The sequence below is a fragment of the Cyprinodon variegatus genome, unplaced genomic scaffold (genome assembly GCF_000732505.1).
Source record: "Cyprinodon variegatus isolate N-32 unplaced genomic scaffold, C_variegatus-1.0 Scaffold150, whole genome shotgun sequence".
Taxonomy (NCBI): domain Eukaryota; kingdom Metazoa; phylum Chordata; class Actinopteri; order Cyprinodontiformes; family Cyprinodontidae; genus Cyprinodon; species Cyprinodon variegatus.
Window position 1 is genome coordinate 581,998 of NW_015150603.1, and position 27,820 is coordinate 609,817.

At 39.7% G+C, this 27,820-nt stretch overlaps 1 protein-coding gene across 2 annotated transcripts in view; it reads right to left on the reverse strand.

Annotated features, from left to right (window-relative positions):
- Nucleotides 1-27,820, reverse strand: part of rsrc1 (arginine/serine-rich coiled-coil 1) — a 173,875-nt gene that overhangs the window by 140,708 nt on the left and 5,347 nt on the right. For both annotated transcript variants that reach the window (XM_015377242.1, XM_015377241.1), the window contains exon 3: nt 23,879-24,001. In XM_015377242.1, the coding sequence (XP_015232728.1) occupies nt 23,879-24,001 (123 nt within the window). The remainder of the gene's footprint in view (nt 1-23,878; nt 24,002-27,820) is intronic.

Below are 27,820 nucleotides of genomic sequence, written 5' to 3' on the forward strand. Positions count from 1 at the left end.
CAGTATTGATCCCGATTCTGGCCCTCTAGTCTCAGAAAGATTTACAGTGGAAGATTTACTTTGTTAGCTGTAACACACCAAAACGTTCTACTCAGATTTAGGTGCCAGGAAAAAGTAAATCTGAAATACAACTTCTATCTAAATGTGCCTAAAAGATCCATTGAACCATATTTATGCGTCACACTACATAACACAGACATGCTACAGCGCGATGAGTGTTTAAGTGACTGCAGCTTGTGTCTGCGCTGTGTATCAAAGGAGTTGGGGAGGTCATGATTTGTTGTCTCAGTAGAAATTGGCAGCTGAGACGCCGTTATTTTCCATCATCTATCATTTTATTGATTTGTCTATAAAAACAGTCAAACCTGCTGTCCGCGAGCTTTATTGCTTTCCCCCCTTTATTAGTTTGCAGTTTGGGACATCCAGAGCTGTCTCTCTCCCAACAGAGAACTAATCATTTTCTTCAGACACCTGTCACCACTCTAACAGACAACACTCCGACAACTGTTGCAATCAATTAGGCCCCAGTGATCCTGATCACCACAGAGCCACTGAGCCATGTCAAAGTGTCTCCATGAGGGAATCTCAGGGAAGCAATGATTAAAAAAAAAAAACATCTGGGCACTGTTTTCTAAAGTCACTGATGTAGAATGTAAAAACAACTTTCCTTTTGGAAATTAAGATCTTAAAATGATGATTATCTCTTAAATAATAGCTACATATTTTCACTTTGTACTGAAATATAAAAAAGGAATGGTTTTATTCATATCAATTACTTTTAACCGTTGGACAAACCCAATAATGCTGAAACACTAAGGTAAAAGACACATTAATTACAGAGGGTCAAAGGTCAGGCAGACACTCTACAAGTTTTTACAGCTAGCATTAAAGGTTTGCTGCTTTTTAAAAGATTACAGTTATTGTTACATTCATTAGCCTGTGCTTTCTCTCTGAATGAATGAATGAATGAATGCTACCATTGGCTTTGACTGTTAGACATACTCTGCAACTTTCAGCTGCTTCTCTACATGTATGCATTAAATACACTTGTGCTTATGTTAACCTCATTTTTTTTCAGCCTTTAATGTTCATTCAATAGAAAGTATTACTAATTCTGGTCTTTTTTCTTTGGCAAAGTTTATTTCATTGGCAGAGAGATCCACTTAACGATCTCTGCCAACAACTTTATGAGCTCTGCTTTTATTTCACACTGAAGGTACTCCACACTCACTTTTGTGTGTTTCTTTTCTTGACAAAGTAATACAGTAACCTATTTAAGTTATACAGAATATCATCTTTGTTCAATGCATCAAAGTTTAACAATGTCTCTTTCTTTAAAAAAACAAGCAACTGATGGAGCTGCCAGACTCTCACTTTAGCCCCGATAGGTCGCCTGTCCAGCTCAGGAAAAAAAAAAAAAAATCTTACCCAAGGAGTTTTTTGTGAATCTATTAACCAAATCTGCTTGTGTATTTTTAAACAGAGAAGATATAAAAACCATGCAGGAGCTCCCTGACCATTTGAATCCAGCTAGCAATAACCTGTCTCTGTGCGCGACCACGCCCCCCCTCGCAGAGGTTCTGCAACTGTAGTTGCACACCTAAAAAAAAATCCTGGCTACACTTCGGACAGTCGCAAACCCGCGCAGACCTCAAGCGGAAGCATGCAGACAAAAAGCAGCTGTGATTGGTCCTTGGTGTTCCTTTCTGGCTGTCTGTGTGGTCATCCTTCTCTGTTCGGTGCTGGGGAGCCGCATTTTTAAAAACCGAGGAACAACTACAATGGGCAACTACGACGAAAGGTTAATCGAGGAGGTTCGAAAGTACAACCACTTGTACGATGCCTCAGACAAATGATATAAATAAATATATCCTCTTCGATGTCTAGCAACTCTAGATCTATCTCCGTGACCGTGATATCTTGCAGACGCACCATTGTTGTTTTGGAAGATAAACACTACCACCGGCACCGCCAAAGTTCTCGTGACCATCCGCCAAAGTTCTCGTGACCATCCGCCAAAGTTCTCATGAATTCTCAAAGAGGCTCCCCCATGCGCTTTGGCGGGGAAACTGTTGTGCGTCCCTAGAAATTCCAGACCGCTGGTGCAGAAGCATACCAGCAAAACTGGTTCACGACCATACCCAAGTGACATTTGATGTGTGCGGTGACAGAAGTATAATCTGCCCTTGACGGTAACCTGGGGAAATTAGCTTCTCTTGACCATTTCCCTATCAACAATCCTACAGCCGGATGAAAACCAAACATGCTCGAAATTCAATCAGCCCTTGTGAGGTGATCATGTCCTGCTGTTGACGGAGAGCTATGAATGTCTACGAGCCGATGTACCTGAAAACAAGAAATTCTTCTTCTCAGACTTCACTTTACAGTTAGACGAAGTCTAAAGTTTTTGAACTTTTGAAGTGAGCCTAAAGTTTTTGAACATACACTATGAGCAGTCAGATCGCATCAGAGTACGAATTAAGAACAGATAAGAACAGATATCCTGAGCTGTGAACATTTAAACCCTGAGGTTTGGTTGTACAGTTTGAGCTGTAGCTGAGTAAAACAACTGAAAATATTGTACCGCTTCTGCCTGCCAGATCGCAAGCTTTTTGTATTCAGTTTTATTTTTTTTATTTTATTTTATTTTTTGTCCTTTAGCCCTGGAAGATCTGTGTTTCATGGTTCTCATTACTGTTCGTTCATTCTGCAGCTGGCTTGGATATAAGTCATAACATAACATACTGTTGTTGTTACGTTTGCTCAAGTGAACGTGAAGGCTGTACAGTCAACAAATCAATGTAAGTAGCCAAATGTCTTTTAATAGCCAACGTGTTATTGATACTAAAAAACTATAAGGGGACTTTATGTAACAAATTGGATTGAATTCTACTGTTACAATATCTTCTCCGACTATATGACTGAATAATGTAGGAAAGAAATGGACCGATTCAACCTGGATTCCATGTAACTGAAAAGAAACAGGATCTGATCATTGCCTTGAAGTGACTTTAATTGTAAATTAGTGCTTTATAAATAACCTAGACTTCTTTGAAACTGCGGTTTCCCACGTACTCTTGGAAATGTTAACTGGAAAATGTAAGGACGGGGCCAGCTAAATGCTGATTTACTCCTGATAATAACCTTGACGACAAATCTGATTCAGAGCTATATTCAGAGCTACATGTGAAAGTGGTCACAGAATATGTGATTTATGGTGTTTAATAAACTGCACACAATTTGACAGGGCCCAACTTAGAAAATTAGTTCTAATGGAAAAAACATGAAGAAAACCATCATTGGTTAACAGTGTATATGTTTATAATCAGCGGTACATGAGGAAAAAATACAACAAAGCCAGAGTTTGGAATCTGAATCCTATTTTTACAGCCAAAGAAATTTGGGCCAGAAGCAGAAGCACAGTTTCTCTGCAGTTCACTCTTGTTCTCCCCTCCCTTTCTCCATCTGATGGCAATACAAACATCCCACTTCTGGGGTGTGCAGCAAATTAAATTTACTGTAGTTAATAGAGTGAGCCTATGCTGCTAAATGTCAATTTCCTGACCAAGTCCTTCCCCTTGGAGAATGATTAGCTAATTTGAGGCTGGGAATAAATGGGCTAATGCAGGACACACACAGATAAACAGCCCCAGTTGGACCCCATTCCAAGCTCTTCCCCTGCTTTACATTTCATTGGCTTTATTATCTCCAGGGAAAATGGGTCCCCCTATGACCTAAACATATTTTCATTTCTAATAAAAGGCCCTTGCTGCTTGCCCCCATGTGTAACCCACCCACATACACACGGCCCCTCGCAGCCTTCTTCCTCCATTCGCTCCTCGTTTCATCGTTCAATCTATTATATCGGAGCTCTGCAATTGGCTGGGACCATTTTCCTGGTGAATTATCAATAGAGTAATTATGCTCCATGTAGGGAGCTGGGCTGAAGCTTATCGCCGCTGACCCCCCACTGCGTACTGGGATATGATCCCTCACTGCAGCCCATTGGGGTAATTATGTGTCTGGGTGTGAAGCTGGATGGTGTGTTGCCTTTATCTACATTCTATTTCTGTTTTCATTGAAAATTGGACATTAATGGCGACCACGCGATACCACTAGTGTCAGATACAGGTGAGCGTCCAGTGTAATCTGACCCTAACTAAATTATTATTCATAATACACCATTGGTAGAAACGGACAAATCATCCCATATCATTCCTTTGACCTTATCTTCACTGTGACGCACATTCACACTGTTTTACCAAACCACAAACCCAGGCTGGGAAGACAATACAAAGTTAACCTCTAAATTGAATGAATACTGTAGAAGAAAACATCAAACTAACTTCTTGGGAAGGAGCTCATATTGTCACTGATGATATCCCAAGGAACTTTCATAGCCACTAAGTCAGCGTTCCCCAGCAGTGATTGATGTCTGTGTAACTTTACCTTAAAAGCAGTGCTGCATGTCAAAGTATAATGGTCATCTTTTATTTCTATAATGATTGCCATTCATAACAAAAAAATAAACTGATTAAAGATTTATTGGTATAACATCTGATAATAAATACAGGTAAAAATATACATAAACAAATGTTTTTGACTCCACTAAGAACTAATGCTTTTTTGTGTTTAATAAAACATATGAATACATATTCTAAGATAAATGGCTATAAGCGAGACTTGGTGACCCTGAGCAGCCAAATCACTATGTTAAAAACAAACACAGGATGAGTCCTCTTGTCACATTGCTTTTCTTAGTTTTTCCAAATATCTGGCATTTCAAACAGCAGTGTAATTTAATAAGGCTACCAGCACTTTTGGGATCAAGACAGCCCACACCATCACAGATCCTCCAACATACTAAATAATGGGTGCATATCCACACTCAGTTGTTCCATATTTACTAATTTAAAATAAGAAAATTACAACTAATTTAAAACTCACAAAAATGACTTTTTTCTTTTAGCAGAACAGTCTTTAATACTGTAAAATACATTTGGGAAAAACATAACAGGGGACAATGGTGAAAATGAAGGAGCAGTTTCTGTCGTACTCGCATCAGTTTGACACAATTAAAATCTGTGTCCATATTTTTATTTAAAGATTTTGCTGGATTCTTCCTCTGTTCCCCTCCTGATTTAACGTCATTTAACTAAGTGTGTATAGGTTAAAGTACCAATAGCAATAAGTTAACTTCATGGCACGACGAGTGGTTGGTAGAGTATGTAGGCAGTAATTTACAGTAACTATTAGGGGTGGAACAGTTCACAAAATCCACGGTTCGGTTCGGTTCACGGTTACGTGGTCACGGTTTTCGGTTTGGTATATGTTGATTGTTAGCCTGATATGTTGGTCGTGTTGCCGTTAGCATAAAAAAAACGTGTTGCACAATGCTTGCATACACTTGCACTTTTATCCACAACTTTCTTTCCGCCGTCATCGTAGGTCACTCTAAATGCAAAGTGGTCCCATACAGCAGACCTATAAAGTGCTGCTGGTGGATCTTCCAACTCCTGTTCTTTCCCACTCACCATACCCACGCAAAACTCCACAACAACGGATTTTTTTCTGCTAAGCTGCTTCGCTTCTTCTTCTTCTTCTTGTTTACTACTGGTGGTTGGCTTTAGTCGCAGTACCGCCACCTTCTGCTTTGGAGTGTACACGCTTCGCCTATGAGAAAAAGGAGCAGTGCTTGAACCGAACGCAACACACGCGAATCGAACCGCGACAGTCAAACCGAACGGTTCGGACGGTTTTCATAAACCGTTCCATCCCTAGTAACTATACAGCAAAGGTGCCGCTCTTTACTGCAGTTATCCAACAATGAGTTATTTTTGCTTCTTTTTTTATACTTATCAATACACTAGAAGGAAAGATAAAAGTCTTATTAAACAGGAAGTCGTTATTTTATATAGTAACTAGACATTGATAATTTTTAAAAGAATAAAACTGTAAATATCAAATCAATATACTGAATGAAATGTTTTAATGAAATTAAAACATTAAATTCTTCTTTAGGTTTTCATTTTTTTTGTTGTAACGCATAAAAAAATTCACAATAACTAACATTATACTAGCATTATCCATTAAAAATATGATATTAATGACAGACTGAAAAGAAAAAGGACATTGGGTCAGAATGCAGGAATAAACAGAAATTATGAAGGTAAAATAACAAAGAGAGGGTTTTAAAATATCCCCGAAGATTTAGTGGTGGGAAACCTCGGGACTCAAATGGGCTTGACCCGCAAGCCCATTTGACCCGGCCCTTCCCTTCAAGGTATTTTTCATATTAAAGCTACAGTGTGTAATTTTTAGCGACATCTAACGTCCAGACTGCAGACCGCAGCAACATGAACATCTCCCCCCCACCGCTTCTCCCCCCCAACAGTACGGCGAGCGTTACAGGACACAATGTCTTCCACGACGTCCGCATCACCTACCTTCTCAAGTGATGAGGTTTGTTTACATAGATAATTTTAATACTGCCATCTATTGTTCAGTACCGTCTCAGTTCATCTCTCTCAACTTGCCGTAGTTACTTTCGAGCGTAATGGGCGATCTCGCAAACGCTAGTTTGTTGGCTCTGCGCTGCCGTAGCACAAAGATGTCTGCCTCCATGGCTGCGAGACCCGCTCCTATGTAATTATAAATAACGAATTCTAAGGCAACGCAAATATTAAGGTTAAGAGGCTGAGCTCGTAGATGATGATAAAATAACATAGTTATGTATAATATATTACATTTCTGACTGTATATCCCTGTAATTATTACACACTGTAGCTCTAAATATAGCATAGATCAGAGTCATATGGTTTTATGTGACATATCGTGTGGGAGGTCACAATTGGCCGCACTGAATGATCTGATAGACAAGCGCTGCATCATGGAGATCACTAAGAAAAGGAAAAAGCCATGTTTTCCAAGAGAAATGGACAAATTATTTCTTCTTTGTCGAAGTGAAAGGCAAGCCAGTGTGCCTAGAATATGGCAAAGCACAGCTCCACGGGTTGAAAGGATAATAAAGCATTTAGGGCCTAAATGCCTCTAGAATATAATGGAAAGAAAATAAAAATCTAAAGCAAAAAATCATCAGTTACGCTATTTTAGGTATACTGGTAAATAAATATTTAAATCTAATAATGGACTATATAGCACATTTTTAACAAACCAACATAGACTAATTAGTAACAAAAAAGTATCCCTAAGCCACTTGGAAACTATGACAAAACTCGCCAGTCAACTTCCCAAACAGCTGATTGATAAAAAAAAAAAAAAGGAATTGAATCTATTGAATCTAAATGATTATCATATGAAGAACTTCATTAATCTGCCATTCCCCGTTGAGTTATTTCCAGTGATGGAACCTCACAGCAGCTTCATGTTGCCACTAAAAAGTCACTTTCCTTTTTCGTTTCTTTTTTTCTGTTGCCATTTCGATGTATCTGAAAGCACCTTGAGTAAGCAATGAGCATTTCCTGCTGCCAAAAAGACGTGGAAAACAGCTGTTCCCGCCTGACGCTGCCTGCTGAATGGAATGCAAATATGTTAACCATCCAGAATTTATTACTTTTGAGTGCTCTTCAAACGCAACGGCAGACACAAGTTTAATTTATGATATTCCTCTAATTATGAGAGCTGTTGAAATCATTTCCCAAGCTGCCTCCTCCCTCCGAGCAGCCACATTATCTGTTCCCCCGGTTCACAGAACACGCACACACTCTGGTTCCGTCATCCGGCGTGCACAGCTCTGCAGAAACATAAATACAACTCTGCACGCTAAATAACACGCCGGGAATCACTGGAAAGTAGCTGACTGTGAGCGCAATTAACACAAAAAAGATGGAGCATGAAAGATTTGCAGAAACATTCCTTTTTCTCTCTCTCTCTCTTCGTTCCCCTCTGCTTCATAAAAGCAATGTTTAGATTTCTCATAATCTTTAGTTTGCTTTTAATTTAGCAGTCATCAACAAAAAGTCTGCAATGCCCCACAATGTCGTGTAGCAGAAATGAGACCCCATGCAGGCCACCCACTCGCTGTGTCCCACAGCCACCAAAAAAACACTCACACACACACACGAATAGATTCTGCCACAAGCCACAAGGTCAAGTCATTTAGCAGAGTTCAAAGGCCTTCAAAGACTCCTCAGATCTATATGAGCCTAAACAGCTAGCCAACGTTGAAGGAAAAGACGACTTTCAGCAGTTAGAAACTTGCTCCATCTGCCTGCATCTATATGTGCACCAGTTTGTGTGTGTTGAACTTAATGCAGCATGTGTAGAACGCTTAGCCGCATACGAGCAGCATCACTCCGCAATGCAATCCTAAACTTGGCCGTCTGGCGCGACCTCGCAACCTTTGACCTCTGTGCAGCCGCAGCTCGACATGACACCCATTAGCAGCTGGAGTTATGGGGAGGGGTTTTCTGTGTGGCCCGGCTCTGCCAGTCGGTCCAGACGTGAGGTCAAGTGGAGGTCTCTTTTTTCGACTAGGTGATAACTTGCCAAGTCTCTTACAGTCACTCGCACAACAGTAACTCCCTTCTTTCCTTTCTCTCCCTAATGCACCAAGGCTCGAAACAATTAGGAACTTTATGGCTGAGATAGGACAGAGCTACTTTGGTTCTCTTAGGTGTGGGTTGGAAAGAGAAACTCATGGTATGATAACTTCAACAAAAATAACAAAGTTTCATTGGTATTTAACTTAATTCAGTTAAAATTACAACCGCTATATACCACATTTTGACAACCAAAGCCTATCAAGGTACTTTATACAAGGGAAAATAGTTTTGGTTCAATTTCACTTACAGAAATAATGAATAAGATTTAAGCCAATACATAGACAGACTGGATTAATAACCGTTCACTCTTATCCTATAGAGACGACTAGACTGATCACATTTGGTCAAAAGCTATCTTTGTAAGAGATCTTACACCCTGAATCAAAATAAATATGTATCTAATTTACCCTAATTCAAAAAAGGAAAGCAAAAATTATCTCAACTCCTACTAAAATATTATACCAAATTCACCATTACAGGTGTAATTATTTTTTTATAGCCATCTTTGTTTTTAGACAGACTTAAGCAAAATTTTAACACGAGCTAAATTTGCAAGTAATACTGCGTACAACGCTCTACCTTTTTAAGGCTTTGCTTGATTTAGAATAAAGCTTAGTTTATAGATTAAGATTATAACTAGCTGAAGATAGCTGCATCTTTAGGTTTGCATTCAGCTGCTTGACAACATGTAGCTTATACAGTAGCTTATCCGCTGTAGCTTTTTAAAACATCTTTAAAAAAAAGTGAAAGGTGAAACATTTTTAGTTTTCACATGTTTATGATTTTTGTGACCAGAAATCAGATTAGACATCCAAAAATGCCCTACCTGTCAGGAAAAAACTTTTATGAGCTCACAGTAGTGGTAGTATCATGATGTGGGAATGTTTTGTTTGTTTGTTTTTTTTTTTTTTTTAAAAGGGAAGTACCAGGAGTGCAAAGCAACAGGTGGGGGAGGGGCAGGGTAACGTTACACCATTCTCCGTGAAATTGGGTAAAACTTGAATTTTTCTGGCATCTCATAACAAAACCCTTTAATATGGGAAAACCTTGGAATACTGTAACCGGTCCGTGTAATTTCCCATTAGGTTATAAGAATCACAGATGGGGGATCTTGAGTCAACAAGTAATCTCTTTGTCATGTATTTGTTCTACCCAGTCACTGAACCAAATGAGTCCAATCTGGTTTAAAATGTGCAGATTGGACTCACCTGGTCAGAACAAATAAATGACATAGAGATGACTTGATGACTCCAGATCCCCCATCTTTGCTAAGAATAGAGAATTAAAGCATAATCACACCACGGCTCCAATTTCTCAATTTTTTCAACTTTTTAACTATCAACTTTTTAACTAGTCAAATATTGGCCGTGTCTAATTATTTATTAGTTCTTCGAGTCATAAAACAGGACACTACTGAAACTAGCCTCCAATTTTCAAAGTATGCCAATGGTCCCTACTACGGTTTAATTTGGCATAAAATAAAGAAACACTTAAAATTTAAGTTTGTGAACTTTGATACCTTTATTTATTCATTTGTTCAGTTTAATGAAGCTCTTTTTTTTTTTTGCTGGGGCTCAGTTAAAGGTCATCAGCCCAGTTTAGCCTGAATCTAAAGTTCTCTGGTGATGCATAAAATGCTCAAATTAGCACCTTATGTGACAAATCAGTTTAGAGACAAGTTTTGTTATGTAAACCTATTTTCTTACAAAAAAGATCTGAAATCTAAATTGAATCTTTATTCATTTATATATATATATATTTATTTATTTACCAAGATGTGGAAAATAAAAAAAGTATTTTAGATGTTTCAAGATAGCATAAAACCCTTCAATGAGATACTACGGCATCGGGTGAAGGACAGCCGGAGGACTACGTAGAGAAAAGGAGAGATTAGTAAAATCATTACCGATGCGCCAGAGTCAGGAAAAACAAGGATGAAAACAGAGAGAATAAAAAAGTGATTCAGAGTTTAAGGAGAAGACTGAGCAGACAGCCAAGCTTCACATCAAGCTGGCTCCAATTAGCAGGTGTGCTCTCAGACACTGCAACCCCCCCCCCCTCCACTCTGGTCAGAGAAGATGTATTTTTCTGCCATTTATGAAGTGGTAGGAGATCTGAGGGTCTTTAACATAACAGCCTTTTACCGTTTAAATGGGGGGCTGCTCCGGCCCCGTGTGCTTAAGTGATTTAGGAACCTCACAACTCCGGTACAAGAAATATATAAACGGTGAGACAAACCATGTGGGCAGACTGTAAAAGACATCGAGGAACGGGACGACAAAAAGCAGGCACACATTCCACTATTAAAAGGAAACTACACTTAATTAAACACCCACGACACAAATGGACTAGCGCCCCATAAAAAGTTAAAATAAAAAAAACAGAAAAAACAACAGCGGTAGTCCTTTTGCCTCTTCGCTCGAATAACATCAAGTTGTCCTCTGGTGGAACAGAGACTTTACTCATAAAGAAGTTTTGGAAAATAATTTTTTATACTCTTCTGTCAAAGCTGAACAAGGAGACCGTGATGGGAAAAACAAACGCAGTAAGAAAGATTAAAGAGTGAATAGCAAGAGAAAAGCCTCCAATCCTCAGAGAGAACAGGCCTCTCCCCTCCAATAAAGCTGTCGCTTCACAGACTATAGAGGGCAGATTTTAGCTTCTTTGGAAATGTGCTGCAAGACAAACCTTTGCAAGAGGAAGGACCAAACATTTGGAATACACCACATAGATGGTGAATGCATACGGCCTTTATCTGAGCACAATCTATCCACCTCTGCTAAATATAAACCCAACAGCTGTGTAGGGACAAGAATAGGACTATTTATTGACCTGAGTGGATCTGATCTGTTCAGAAACCCACTTTCTGGGTGAAATTAACCTTAGCTGCTTTTAATATTACCCAAGTGTTTAAAACAGAAGTAAGGAAGCATCTAAAAAACTTCCAGAGAGGAAACCTTTTTCTACGGAGGAATGTTGGCTCCGTCATGCTTCTCTTGAAAAACAGACTTCAGCAGAAAATGTGATGCTGGACATCATTCACCAAAATACTGGTTTGCTCCTCTTTACTTGCCTCACTTTTTCTGTAATGTTACATTTAAGTTTTTGATATTTTGCCACAGAATCATAGCCCACGGGCCCCATGTGACACAGGTTCTGGTACTGAAGGCATAATGATAAGTATATTTCTAATGAGGTGCTGGAACATAACTGTAAATTACAGACTACGTACTAAGAAAAATGGAAGTTTTGCACTTTTAACTAAGCAGGCATATTCAAATGCGATCAGTTTGCAATTACTACATAAGTTGGTGCATCAATTGATACATCAGCTGCAAATGGCTCTTGGGTTCACCCCCACCACCCTGTTTATTTAATTTAGAACTGCCACTGCATAGCCCTGCAAATATCTCAGTTATGATAACAGTCTATGACAGGGAATACTGACGGCTGTGTACAGTTAGTAAAGCAAACTGAGCCAACCATGCAAAATGACAACAAAATAGATTAAAACGAAATGATTTTGTTCTTGTCAGAAAAAAAAAAATACTCTTTTATCTACAGATCATATCTAAAAACTAGAAAATTACTCCAAGAGCACAGACCTCCGTCAAGCAACAAATTTTGCCCCATTTTGTAACAAAATATCTAAAACTCTCATATGATCTGGATTATTACCAAACATTAATGAATTGTTCTCGACATGATGTGCTCTTATAGTAACAATTTCCCTAAAATCCTTTAATAACTTTATAAATCAGGCTACGTGTGTCTGCAGCCTCTAACAGACTTCATAATTAGGCGGGACCTGCTTGTTCCGCCACATAATGTTAAAGAATCCTTTAAAAGATTCCTGGATCCGGATTATGATCCGGATCTTCACCAAAATTTAATGGATTGTTCCCTGGACTGAGGTCAACCTTTGGTAAGAATGTCATTAAAATCCATTCATAACATTTCATGTTATTCTGTACACAGACAGGCAATCAAACACACAAATAAAGTTGATTCAACAACAAAATATTGTACTAGAAAATAGTCACATCTATAATAACCAGTAAAAAATAGCAACTAAACTGCACTTTTCTTTTTCATATCTAAATATTTTATGTGTAAATAAAAATCATAGCCGTTTCAATAATAGTTACCAAGCTACAATGTGAAAATAGTTCATTTAAAGATGGCATGTAGGTATTCAATATTTAAATGACAGCTGATATCAGTAGGTATAAAAGAATCTTTAAGTCAAGCCAAAAAATACAAAAGTACAATAAAACACTTTCTGTTGGTTTAAAATAAAAAAAACAAACCAATTAAACATGACAGCTGCCATTTAAAATGAATGTTTCTGCTTTATATTAAAGCCCAAATGTTCAGGTTTCTTAGTCAGCCCTGGCACAGCGGCTTCGTGTTCGTTGCTCAACCAATCACTAAACAGCTGTCAACATCTATCGCCCTCCTCCTCCTGCTCTGACAAAAGCAAAGTGGATAGAAAGAGCAAATAAGAGAGGACACATCTCTAATAGAAACCCTGGTGAGCACACTGAGAAAGTGTTTCATTACTTCAAAATGATCATCAAAGCTCCAGTCAAGCCACACATGATCTTCATTTCCACTCTCAGCTATTGTTTCTCTTGCTTTTTCTTTTTTCTTTCGCAGCTAAATTTCCAAACCACATGTTGGCGGGTGTGTTTGTGGCCCTCCACATGTCCAAAGTGAACTGACAAGTGCAGGCGCTGGTTCCATTAGCAAACAATTTGCTCTTGAGATGTTCAGAGCAGAGAGAAGGCGAGTCACAATGTTTTTACTCAGGATTTTAGGCAATACTCCGCTTTGCTTAGAAGAAGTTCAATACAACTCTCAAGTTGACTAAACTTGTCCTGTTCAGTCAGGTTCGTTAGGACCACTATCATAGGTTTGATTTAGAAAATGCCAAACAATAAGGGTTGTTGATTCATAGTAAAGCTGTTGAAAACCCCTCTACGAAAAGAGGAGTAAAATATCCAGAGAAAATGTTGCACCTCATCGCTGACCCCTCCTGCAGTACCTCCACAACTCTTAAGTGCATAATCTGACTTTTAAGGTGTTGCTTTTGTTGAAGCAGCTTCTTCTTTCCTGGTTGGGCATCATTTTACTGTAGATCATGACTCTCTGACCAGCTTCGGCCAGTTGTGTTATGCTTTTGTCCTGGGTTTTATTACTCATTACTTACATCCCAACATGTTTATCTCTTGGACAACAAGCGGTCTCCCTTTTAAATTGGATGCTTCAGAGTCTCTTTGTGTTTTTAATACTTGGTTTGAACTGATCGACTTCTGACAATAAAGTAAAAAGTATATATATTTATATAACTCCATCATTTAGCAGATAGATAAAATGTAATCTTTACTGACCTGATACAGGAAATGTTTTGTATTATTTAAATTTCAAAGTCTTAGAAAAGAAAGGTTGTGCATCTTTTCATGCACTGCATGTAAATGTCTGATTTCTGCTGTATGCATGTTAGAAAGTTAACAGTTAAGTCTGTGCCAGCATCCTTCGAGTGTTGGCATCCATATGGCTAGTGTCCCAGCATGAGCAGCTGACTGAGGTTGGTCCATTATGCACTCTCAGAACCTGCCAATCAAATCAAGCAGAGCAAATAAACATAACCCCCACCTCTTCTTTCCTTGTGCGCTTCTTTAAAGTATAAAAAAAAACTCACAGACGGTTGTGTTTATTTGTGCATAAATTAAAACCAGAGGTATTTCAATAAAAGAAGGGAAAACATGCACAGATTTCATAAAAGTCGTCTAATTGAATACTTGGCAAGGTGACCTCTGAGTGCGTCCGAGCTCACATGATGTCCAGATGTCCTGCTGGGAGACTGACACTAGGGGCCAATGTGCAAGTCGGACTGTAAGCAGCAGGCAACCAGTGGAAGCCACAGCCCCCTCCCTCCCCTCCTCTTCACCATCTTTGCGTCGCTGTCCACCTATATCTCTTTTTCTTTCTCTCTCTCTCTCTCCCAACCTTCTCCGCCCTGAGCGTTATTAGACCCAGGGCTCTGCCAACATTCCCAACAGCTCAATGACAACACACAGGGCCTGCCAATTAGAAATAATTAGACAGTCATTTCAGTGGCAAGTCTTTTTAAGTGCATATATAACGATGCAATGATGCTTATTAGCCGGTATGAGCCAGCGAGGACCAGGGCCTCAAACGCTTTGGTGCTGGAGAAAATAATTATGCCAGTGATCACAAAGCAAGCTGCACATCTCTGTACTTCACCTCCACGCGTTTCAAAAATCCACTTCATTAGCTCCCGTAATTAATCCTCCATTAATTGCAGGAAAAGCCCAGTTTACCTCCCTTCGTTTCTAATTACCATCTTATAAATAGTTATGGTTCTAATTAATGTGTTCATTAGGCAGGATATTTCTCTCAAAGCCTCGCTGGGAGCCAAAGGTCCGGCTCGGCTCTCTCTGAAGCCTAACCAGCCAGAAGGTGAGGCCATCCTGCCTGCATTTGCTTTTATTTTACTACATTCAACCTCCTAATTGGCATTTAAAACCCAATTTGGAAGAACTTCAAGAAGCTTAAATGGGAGCGAGAGACAGAGAGAAGGCTAGAAGGAGATGGAGAGAGAGAGAGGGAGCTACATTTGGTGTTCAATTTCTTTCTGTTGATCTGGCCAGACGGATGAAGCTTTTCACAGCCACAAAGTGAATGCAAGAAGGGTGGATTGAATGTTATTAGTCATTGGCATTTGGAGGTTTCATTATAAAACAGAGAAATTTGCCTTTCCACCGTGAAAAGTGCGAATTTGCAGATGTTTGACTAGATTTCAATGATCAAAAGTAAAGATTCTTTGTTTGCTAAACCTATTTGAAGTTACCGGTCACATGTCTCTGGTGTTCCATTCAAAAAGCTTTACCTAAAAAATACAGATTTTGAACTTCAGATTGTGCAAAGAGTTGTGAAGGTCAAAAAAGTTTAATATGATGTCTTCATTTTTATCTCCCTCACCGATGGCTGGGCAAGGTATGTGTCTTTCTTTAGCATCTTTCATATACAAGAAACCATTACATGCTTTACATCCAATCAATGGAAAGACAGAAATTTCAGTATCAAAAGTACACATATCCACTGAAAATCCCACAATATTTCATGGTTGTGATAATATGACTTCCTTCCAAAGAACTGGTTGGCATTTACATAGAGTATGAGGGACCACCCCTACTGTCCACACAACCAAGAAGCTTGGTGGACATAAATAGTGTTCTCTGCAGATGTCCCCATGCTTCGCAGATATGTGGGTACTGACAAAGGCAGAAAAACTCCCAGTCAGCGGGTGGTGATAAATATATCGCTGATAAAGAAAATGACTGAGAAGATCAAGAAAAAACATAAGAACTGGGTGTGTACAAGGTACTGCAATGGAAGAACTGGAGATTTGTTGGAATTCCGTAGCTAAGAATGTCAGCTCCATACTTTACGTTACAAGATGTCTTTTCGTATATAGTTCACTTTAAATTGATTGATTGTTGTACAAGTATATTTCAAAGCTTGACTTTTGTTACCCTTTAGGTTAAGGTCACTTCCCGTCTTTGATAGAAATGCATGTCATTTGTTTTTTTTTTTATTATCAAACTTCTGGGGAAAGAAAATTAATTAATCATATTTGCAAGGAAAATATGAAATTAGGTTTTTAAGTCATATTGCCCAGCCCTAACAAAGGCTGCTGTTGAAAGATAAAAACCATTTCCAAGGTGTGTCAGTTTTATTAGATTTCTCAGCTCAAGTTGGCCACTGGCATGAATCTCTTTGGTCAAACCTTTAGAAACAAAGTCTATGATGATGGCCTCAGGGTTTTGACGTTCTGTTGGAGGCCCTGTGCTTGCTGCCCGACACTGTAGAGATCAACTGGCATCAGTAAGAAAATGCTCAAATTGTCAGGTTTTGCAGTGGTACAATGTTGTTTTCATAGATGAAAGCAAGTTCACTCTAAGCTGCAGCGAAAGATGTGCGAATTGCAAATGGTTTAGTGTGATTGCTTTAGTGGTCACTCCTGTTGATCTGGAAGGCATATTGGGATGAAATCTAGACCCCTTAGTTGCTAGAGCAATGTGTCCTGTGTTCCTCCTGGTGTATGATAATGGTCGGCCAGAGATGGGCATTGTGGAGTCACCAAGTCATCTCCAATGCCATGTATCAGTTCTGCCCAACCACTAAACCAGGTGAGTCCAACCTGTACAATCAACAGAATTGTGCTGATTGAGCCCTCCTGGTTCAGTGGCTAGCCAAAACAAATACATGGTATGGGGACGTCTTGGAGACTCCACAATGCCCGTCTCTGTAGCCGGCCTAAAGTAGCAAAATTACATAGGCAGTGCCTGACCTAAAGCTAATAGAACATAACTGGTACAAGTGGTAAATCCAAACAACACCACCAAGTTGCATCCACACCATTTTAGGACAGCGGTTTCCAACTCCATACGCCCATATCTGCTACCCTCCAACTTGTAGGCACATCCCTGCTCAGACAAATCTGAATCAATTGATTTGATAATTACTGTACTAGGTTTTTACCAAGCCTGACGGCATGATAAGGACATAATCGGGCGTTTGATTTAGCTGTGTTGGAATAGAGAAATATCAGAAAGTTGCAGGGTCGTAGATCTAAAGGCCTGCAGTTGGAAACCTTGTCTTGCCTTGTCTAAGTATCTGGGAGGATACTGCAGAGTTTCTGGAGTGGCATCAGAATTGCATGTTTATTTCTGAAACATTGTTTTCTACCTATGACTTAAAGATAACTACTTTTTTTAGAAAACAGGGGTAGAGTGACTAACCAAGGGGCTAATAAGCTTTACTTACCAATGATGTTTCCAGATATGATTGCAGTAGGGGAGGGTACATCATTTGAAGAAAAACTAGTCTTTGTTTGAGCCCATTTCATTCCATAACCTGTTTGAGAGGAGTGGCTGATGAATGTTGTGAGGGGAATTTTCTGTTGTGTGTCTGCATTGTACTCAGTGCAGACTCTACAGTTAGGTTGCTACCCGGGGGAGCAGGCCGGTGTGTTGCAAGCCTGCAGGATGCAGGAGTGTGAAGGGAAAGGGGAGCAGTTTGGCAGGAGTGAGAGGAGAGCGGAGGGAGGGGGGCGGCTTTCCTCTGGCGGTGGAGGGGAACACTGCTTGCGGCGAGAAAGGGATGAAAGAGGCTGTCTGTGTCAGTCACTTATTCCTCCCTTTGGTAAATAAAGGTTTCTGACAACAAAGCTGAGCAGCGCTTGACTGGCCTTTACAACAGATAAATAAAAACGACAACACAGAAAGAGAGCAAGACGGAGAGAGGGAGGAAAAGAGAGGCGCAACAACAAACGCGTTCAGATCTTACGACTGGAAGCATGTTGATTTTTATGGAGTAGAGAAGACGTAGCTGAACCAAACCAGGTCATCTTTCAGTTTAAATCAACCCTCTGCAGGTCCAGTAATAGGGAAAGAAGGAAGAAAGGGCAGAATGTCATCTTGTGGAAAGGGGAGAAGAGAAGATGTTGAGAGGCCATGGGATAACAGACAGGTGGAATATAAAAAAAAAAAACAGCCTTGAGCTCGCACTCAAACTCCAGTAGCAACACTCCAACACACTTTAGTCCAATAGAAGATGAACACACACACATATGAGAACATTATGCGTTTATGTGGGTTCCTAGAAAGAAGGTAGATTTAAACTTTTCTTGTTTTGCTCTTGATTTTATTATCCATCCATCAGCACCTCTATCAGTTGCGTGTGGTTCTCCAGAAACAACACAACCACTCAGAATTCACTTGTCATGTCCTCAAAACACACTCAGGGCTGTTTCCTGGTGAGGCCAGAAACACCCAAACCCACCTGCTACACTGCATTCGCACACTGATTTCTGTAAATAAAGACATGACGGACACTAATGTGCTGGTATCTCACTCTGGCTTGGAAGGGGAGCCGGTGATCGAGGCTGAGGAGCTTTAACGTTCGTCGACAATATGGTGGTTCCCCATCCGAGTTCAATCTTCTCACACTCAACCAGCTGGCCTGTTCTTTCCTCTCTCTCTCTCCTTAGGCCCTAGCTGCACCACCCTTCAGTTCCTCACCTCCGCTCTCTCCAATCCCGAGCAGCCTAGATGACCTTTTGCACTCTTACATTGGAGCACGGCAGAAAAAGCTATCTAGCAGATGTACGACACCTCATCTCATACAGGGGGAAAATTGCTGTGTGAAATAAATACCAGGCCATTGCTCAACTGCGTGTGTGTGAGTGTGTGTGCATGCATGCTTGGAGCTTTACTTTGGCCTCACAGAGAGCAGAGGTGGAGTTACACAACAGTGATATCACAAAAAGTACCCATGGTGGTACGAAGCAAACAAATCAAACCAAGAAAAAGAGCTTCTTCGCATTTAGGTTTCTGCTCAAGCACCTCTGCCGGTCGACATGCATGACAGTTTTTAATGGCCAGAGTTCCTCCTAGACCGCCCTAACAACACTTTTTACTGTGAAAATTAGAAGTTGGGAGGGAGACTCAAAAGTTAGACATTTCTGCTTCAATGAGGTTTTCAAGTGTAAAAAAAGGCACCGTAGATGTAAATAGCTATTCAAAAGGATGGCTTCTCATCCATGTTAGTTTCTATAAATGAACCACAACAGAGAGCAGGAAGACTTCATGTATTACAGTAAAGGAGGTGTACTTTATGTTTTCAGCATTTAACCTTTGTTTATGATGTCACTACCAAATGATGTTTCCTGCTTTGAAACATTATTTATCTATTCATTACACAGAGCTGAGCCTTGGAAACTATTTGAATATCATTTATTATAATTAAGGAAAGGATCAAAGTTAAACAAAAATAATATATCAATAATCTGGTCAATGCATCCGTTAATTGTTAATTTAAGCTTAAAGTTAGTAAAAAAAAAAAAAAAAAGATATATATATATATATATATATATATATATATATATATATATATATATATATATATATATATTAAGTGTAAAAAATAAAATATCAATAAGCTTTAGAGGTTATTTCTAATTTTCATCCAGTACAAACACACCTTCTGCTTATTTCCAGGAAAAAAGTCCAAATTACCTCTGGCATAAATGCAGCTTTTATCCTGAACCAATTATATCAAATCAAGTTAAGTACAACTTCTATTTCTTCAATATTATAATTTAGGGTTTTCCTTAGATTAAAGAGATATTAAGTTTAAACTGAAGTCTGACTTGATCATTGTTTGGAGCCACTTCATACACCTAACAACAGAAAAATCACTTGTTCTGATTTCAATCAAAATCATGAGCAGAATTCAGGCTAAAATGGAACAATTAACTAATTGAACTACTGCATTCAGTTTAGGATGTTTAACAATGAATTGTACAGATACCTCAAATTATTTTCTGAACTTAATCACAGAATAATTGGAGCGATTTAGTCCTCAGCCATCATTTTGCTTTAACTAGGCCCTCCTTTTGACCTCTACCTCACAGGTGGCTGAATGTGGGTGTCTGATTCAGCGTGCTGGTTGATGCGTTTGCCATCTCCCTAGAGGGAAAGACTGATAATTAAAGGTCTATTTCTCCTTTGACTGAAGACAGCAACCTAGCTATGAAGGTACTCCAGTGCTTGCGGGGCCAAACCCTGACGCCAGCACTTTGACCTGCTAACTCAACACACCTCTAAAATATTCATGAAGTAAATCAGTGCGTGTGTTCCAGAAGTAAAAGCTAATCTATGTGTGCGCACCTGACAAAGCCTCCGCCTAAATGGTCAAGCTGTGGGTTTGTTGTGGCAGAGATTCCTCCTCACCTTCCGTTAGAGCTGTTAGAGAGTTGCGAATGAGCACCTGGAGAGATTGACTGACTGAGCCACACACATTTAACCCCTGCTGCGGTCGCCATTAGAAGCTGAGCACTACAGCTCACCTAAAGAAGAGCCTGTGATCCAGCTGTGATGAGAGGCTGTGTCGTCTTTGTTGCACTGATCACATCGCTGTACTCTGCAGCTGCCAGGCTCCACACTGCTCTCCCCCAGCGGACTATTCGCTGACATCCCCCTAACCCCCCATATGAGCATGCATTCACAGAAATCTGCACATACGTGCATCAGCCTCCCACATGAAGCCCCCCCACCCCCCTCCCACACACACACACAAACTGCCTGATATGCCTGCTCACATCAAAGAGAATAAACATTAATGGCAAATAGGTAATCTGTTCCTCTTGTCTGTTTTACATTTCATGGCAAGACTGACTGCCTCTGGGGGGACCTGGCACTTTTCTGATTGAGGGCAGGAATTAAAAGGAGGAAGGGAGAGAAGACAGGCAGGTAGCTCAAATAAATAGTAAACATGTGATGGAGCATTATTCTTATTTCATGGATCTCTTTATTTTTTATTGATAGGCGAGAGATCCAAAAGAGGGTAATAAGAATCCTCGCTTCAACCCAGACTGGCCAAATGTGCTCCTAATCTCTCCTCCAGGAATATCTGATGTGGACCTTATTATTCTCCTTTCTTCTGAATAATATCCCCTCACCGGTCTATCCCTTCCTCCCCGAGCTGCTCGCTTTCCCAACTGAAGCTGTGCTTTTCCCAATTCTCCTCCAACTTTTCATCTCCTTTCCTTTTCTCCTGTCACCATCTCCAAGCTGCTCCTTCACGTTTTGGAGGTGGAGCCGGGCGGGTGTGCGTGGCCAGGTGCGGCGTGGCAGGCACCTCATATCCTGTCTAAGTATCAATCACAAGGTCCTGTCCCCTCAATTCTCCTCTGATCCATCAGCGAGCCTCTCAGCTAACCCAAGCAACCCTACCCACACATGCACTGACAAATGGTGCTCAGAGAATTGTGCACATCCAGTTTCTTTCATTAAACTCACTGTGGGTTGGCTCGGCTGTGTCCAACATAGACATAGAGGCTTCTAAAGGGAAGATTCTTCCTCATAAAGACGCCTTTATCAAGTACTGAAAGCGACATAAAGCTGGAACAATTAAGACAAATGATGAACCAAACAGCATTCGGATAACTTTTTAAAGACGATTGCTGATCAGCGTAAGAAGACAAGTGTGATTTTGGTGGTATAATAATAATAATAATATTAATGATATAATAATATTACCACAGGTTAGCACACAAAAAATGAACGCATATAATAACAACTACAGTCGCTTAGGAAATGATTATTATTTTGATTACTGATTTTCAAGTAATCAAAAAAGCAGCACTAATTCAATGGGCAAAATAATTCTGAGCATGCAATGAGGAGATTGCAAGTGCAAAACTTAAAAGCGTCAGAAATGGTTCTGTTCCGATACAATAAAGTGTGCAAATCATTTGTGCTGCTGAGAGTATGAGAGCGACTGTTAAAGAAAGATGAGGTTCAAAACCCTGGTGATGAAGGAAATAATGATATAGTTGTGTTAAAAAATAAAGACAACAATTATAATGATAAAATTATTTATAGTGGATTTTACAAAAGTATTATAAAAATATAAAATAAAAAAAAATATATAAAGATAAGATTAAAAACCCTTTATAAACACTGAAAAATATTGTTTTGTCTATTCCTTGATAGAGTATGGTTCTTCCCTTTGGAAGCTGTACATGCATGTTTGGTGTGAAGGATTTCCGTTGACTCAACGATCGATGCAATCAGCTGGTTTTCCTTAGATAGAAAACTTTGAACCAATCTGACTGTACGATCTGGTTAAATTTTCTCTTTAAAATGACATTAGATTACATGTGTTGTGAATTGGTGCTACATAAATAAATTAAATTGAATTTTTGAAGACTCACACCAGCATTTCAAATGCCATTTAGCTACAGCTGATAGCAACTAGACCTACTTTCTGATTATTAAGCGAACCAATACTCATCCGCTTGGGAGAAATTAAATAGATCATTAATCTACAGATGTTGGGGTGTCACAAGGTCAAGCAAAAACAACAACAAATAAATGCATTTTGCATAAAGTCTTAAATCCCATCCTACATCTTGGAACATTTCAAATCTGGCATCTTTTACATAAATATACACTGCCTGTACAAATCAGGCTGCAACAGAAGAACCTCACTTTTTTATTGGTTTATGTTTAATATTTAAATATTTTAAACAAAATATGTTGCATCGACAGCCATACCAAGACAAGAAACAGGGATATGGATCATTCTATATCTAAAGACTTGAGCTGCCATCACTCAGCAGCAAGAATTCATTAGTAAAGCTCCCATTTTCTACCTTCCTACCTCCATCTCGAGGCACCCCAATATTTCCTCTCAGTGATGCCGGCCTGCCTACCTGCTCCTCGCTCTCCGTTAAGCCGATTACACAACGGAGCCCTTCTAATCACAGCGCAGCATTTTGCAAACACCGACGTTGTAGACTATAGTCCTAAATCTCCCCAAATCCCCTCCACCTTTCATCTCACCACACACCAGCTATGCCACTTTTCAACGATGTTTTAATCGCCGGCCATTCTACAGAGTGATCAACAAGGCAGAGAGCCGGGGGACGAAAAAGCAAAATGTGCGCTCATCTGAATCCCCTCGGCACTGAGGTTCGTTGCTTGTTCTGTGGCTGGAAAAAGTGTGGTCTCATTTCATGACACCATTAACCACACGTGTCAAAGCACCTCCGTGGTATAATCCACTCACCCCAAAATCTCTGTAATGAAGATATTAAAACAGTTTTTCCCTTTGTGATTAAAATGATTGCTGCTCTCCCCCGCAGCCATACACAAGTAAACAAAGGGCCTTGCTCGCGCATATATTACGGAAACCTTTCCTCCAATTGTACATCTGTGCATGTTTTTGTGAGTTTCAGGCATCATGTGTGTGAGAGGGATTTAAAAAACAGAAGAGTTTACTGGTTCATTAGCAACAGATTAGTGATGCTAATGACATGAATCACCATACAGAGAAATTCTGAAAGGGATGCTGGGCTCTTTCTGGCTTTAGATTTGTGAACACATACTACACATGTGTGTAGATGTTTACACATTAGTTTTGCATGATTAACCCTTTCTTTAAGAGATCAAAAAGAAGAAAAAAGGAGAGATACACTTGAATAATAATTATATTTCATGTCTCTATGAAAGCATGGTAATTTTGCAATAGAATCAATGACTGAAAGAAGAGATGTATTTGGCAGAGAAATTGGAGTTAGTTGGGCATATGTGCTATATCTCTGCTTTATTAACACAAACACACAGCAAGGGCAACGAAGACTGCCTGCATACATAAGTATGTGATACTAAGACAAGAGTTTTTATGTCCAAATATCTGGAAAAAACATGTGCTACCTTCTGTCCCGACTGCGAGACCTGTGCGAGCGGTGGCTTCTTCCTTTATCTCTGTCTCCACTTCTGCTCCTCTTCCTGCGAGATGAACTCTGGGAGGAACTGCTGCTGGAGCGCCGTCGCCTCCTTAAGTGGACAGACACACAGAAAGTCAATTAATTCTATTACTGTTGACGGTTTAAACTAAAAAAGCAATCAGCTGATGAAGATTCTCAGTCATCCAGGTCATATGCATTCCGTAAAAGTTCAAAAAGTCCACTGGACTTGGTTTCCAAAGTTTGAAGATGTTTCGCCACCTCTCCACGAAGCTTTCTCAATTCAATTTTGAATTGAGAAAGCGAAACGTCTTCGGCGAAACGTCTTCAAACTTTGGAAACCAAGTCCAGTGAATTTTTTGAACTTTTACGGAATAAAAAAAGCAATCAAACAGAGAGCAACGGATTGAAAGTTGTTTCCCATTCCACAGGCAATAAAACTTACATTTTTTGTTAGGATCTTCAAATCTAGCTTCCTCTGCCCACATCTAGGTATTATGTTCTTCAAGTTTTCAAACAAATCGTCAAGGATTTTATGAAGCTGTGCCTGTTCATTAAGTGTGATGACCTAAATGTAGCTTTAGTCCTAAGTGCTCTTGGTGGTTGTTAAGAACTAAAAAGTTATATATCAGCTTTGGTGAAACAAAGGAGAGATATTTATAATAAAGCAATTTATATGCAAGAAACAAGTGGAGCAATATAGCAATTGCCGTACTGCTCTACTTGTGAAAGTAAAATCTGTTGGGCTCTTTTTGGCATCAAGACAATTATTCTTATTGCCACACTGCCAGACAGGACACTGTTAAAAAAAAAAACAACTAAAAAGGTCCTTTTAAAACATACCATAAACCTGGTGGGAAATTATTTTCTTTTTATCTCAAAACTCAAGACTTATAAACTGTGGGGTATAATTGTGCTCAGCCTCTTTACTCTGTTGCCCATAAATGTGTTCAGATTTGCAAAGACCACTGTGTGGTTTATGCAAGGCAATTTCATTTATATAGCACAATTGAGTGTCAAGACAATTCCAAGTACATCAGGAGAAAAGGGACACAGAGGAAACAGTTTAGTTAAATAGTTAAAGAAATACATTAAAATAAGAGAAATATAAAACAATATATGATTATTTGAAAAAAAGCTAAAACTATTAAGAAAACGGAATGAAAGTTAGACTACAAACTTCTGGTTGTACAAAGAAGACTTGAACCAGGAGACTTGAGATGTCAATCTGGTTGATGCACTGACAACTAGTCTGTAATGCATCTTGGAGCAAAGCTATTCAGTGCTTTAAAGACAAACAGAAGTGTTTTAAAGTCTATTCTTTGAGAGACAGTGAGCCATTCTAATGAAGATGTGCTCCACTTTCTTAGTTTTAGTGAGGATGTGGGCAACAGCATTCTGGATCAAATGTAGCTGTTGATCGAATATTTATCAGACCTGTGAAGTCACCATTACAGTAATCAATTCTACTAAAAAAGAACGCATCAATTAGTCTTTCAAAGTCCTGCTGATCGTTAGTCCTTTCATCCTGGAGACCTTGATTGGCTGATAAAGCCCCCTGTCACAATTTGAAGATTCAGCCAGGGTATGCCAGGCGTACGAAAAATCTGTCAAAAGCGCTTGCATACGTTGGATAGGTTATGGGTGCGTTTTGTATGTAGTTATGAGCACGCTGAAGCATTCTGGCACATGTCGACATACGTCGAGTACATCTACATATGCCAGTATATGCTCATACTTGGGGAATAAGTTACAGGTAAGTTATTTGATCGTTGACATATGTTAAGTCTAAGTTACTCATAAGTCGTGGTGTCCAGCTTATCCAAAGCCTATGAGTAACTTGTGCATAACCTATGATTAACTTATAAAGAACTTATCTCCGACGCATATCAATGAATTTGATATGTTCCAGACGACCACTGAATGTGTTTCTAACTTGTAGCTACTGTTTAATGGCATATTGGCAGCATTTTGGTATAAAATGGGGTTCACAGGAGAAAAGCCTCAGTACTACTCCAGACGTTCCACAAGAGATGGAGGATCCGGCAAGTCTGAGATGGGAATACATACTAACTTTTCTCCAACATCAGCATGTAATCAATTTGACTCTGTAACAGTTGTTGGGTGAGCAAGCTTGTGAGTGTGATGGATCCTCCCTGCGTTCACGCCCACGGCCACGACCAACAAATTTCCCAAACTTCCTAAACTTCCACAGAGCTCAATCTGCTGCAACTAAAAACCTTCTTTCTTTCTTTCTTTTTATTTTTTTCTTTTGGCTCACGGTAAACAGCTACTAGGTTAATTCCCGGATCAAAGAAATCTTTTTATGCAGGCCGGGAACCTCAGGGTGCATTGCTGGACATAAGTTCTGACTTGTTATGAATACTCTGTTTACGCAAAAAATTTAAAAAAATACATAGAAAGTTCAATGTATGCCAGCAACTTTTGAAGATTCCGGGACGTCAGGCATAGGCTGGCTAAATCGTCAAGGTGTGACAGGGGCTGAAGAGGCTGATTTTATGTCTTTATGATAATTTGAAGGTTTGGGACCGAGTCCATCACTACACTCAGATTTGGAGACTGATTGATGCTTTCTGTGTTAACTGAAGCTATGTGCTAACCTTTGATCACTCATCTTTTGGTTAAAATTTTGGCACATCTATGCATTGATTTCTTTTATGTATTTGCCCAGCACTTGAATGGTCATTTATTCACCAGTTTCCTGCAGCTCATGTGAAATGTTTCCATTAAGTCAAAAAATAAATGTGTGCAAAGCCTTAAATTTCAAAAGTAAACAGCTCTGATAGCAACTTTGCATTAGTAAACGCTCTCATCCATAGCCTAAGGCTGCAAAACCGTGCTGGCTGCACTACAGCTCCTCCACAGGGGCCCTTTGGTGCTCTTCACTTCAGCTACAGCAGCCTGTTTAGTAACTATTTTTCCCAAACACCACTAACAAAATGTTTCTATTGATATCATGGAGTGGGAGGCATTGACGGGGGTGAATGTAAATGCAGAAACCTCCGTCCTGTACTCCACAAACAGTTTGTGCAATATTCATTATCTGAAGTCTCTCCTTTTGTTTCACTAAAGCTAAAATAACCAAGTCTTCCAAAGCGTATGTTAGAACACACACTGACTCCTGTGGGACCTCGACAAGATAGAGAAGGGGAAGAGAAAAGGGCTAGCAATACAAATAACACAGAAGCTGAACTATCAAACTAAATTTGTACCACTTAGAGCAGCGTAGCAAAGATCCATTAGTATTCTAAAGGCTGGATCCCGAGAGCGAAGCCTTATGAAATCACTTCCACAGCTGCTCCGACAGAACCACTTCACACATCCCACTGAAGACAAGCACGCACGGGTGTGCAGAGTTTTACTTGGAAGGTGCCTTTTGCTCGCACATTTTCACAAAATGTCACAAAAAACTTAACTTCCACAGAGTCCTGGGGAAATTTCAAAGAAAACTCTTAGATGGCAGCTAATTCTTAGTTGGCACTTTCAAAATCAGCTGCTGTGTCTCTTATTCGTTCTCAAACACTTTTCAACATCTTGCTCCCCTTTTACACAGACGCATACACAGAAACGGTTGCAATCACTCTCCTTACATACACATGTTAATCATGTGGTCGGGATGTCACCCACCCAGAACATAAGCCCTCTCTTTAACACAAGTGAGGTCACTTTTTGTGGCTTTAGCGGGTGTGTGTCTATGTATGTGTGTTCTTTTTCTGTCTATTTAAAGTAACTGTTTCCCACAGATGCACCAAACAAACACAAGGTCTTGGTTAATTGATCAAATGTACAGCTAATTGATGAGGGATTTACACTGCCCATCCAGACCTACTTTGTCCAGGCTAGCAATGACTTCCCATCAGTGGTAATAGACCTTGACCAGGTGTCGTAA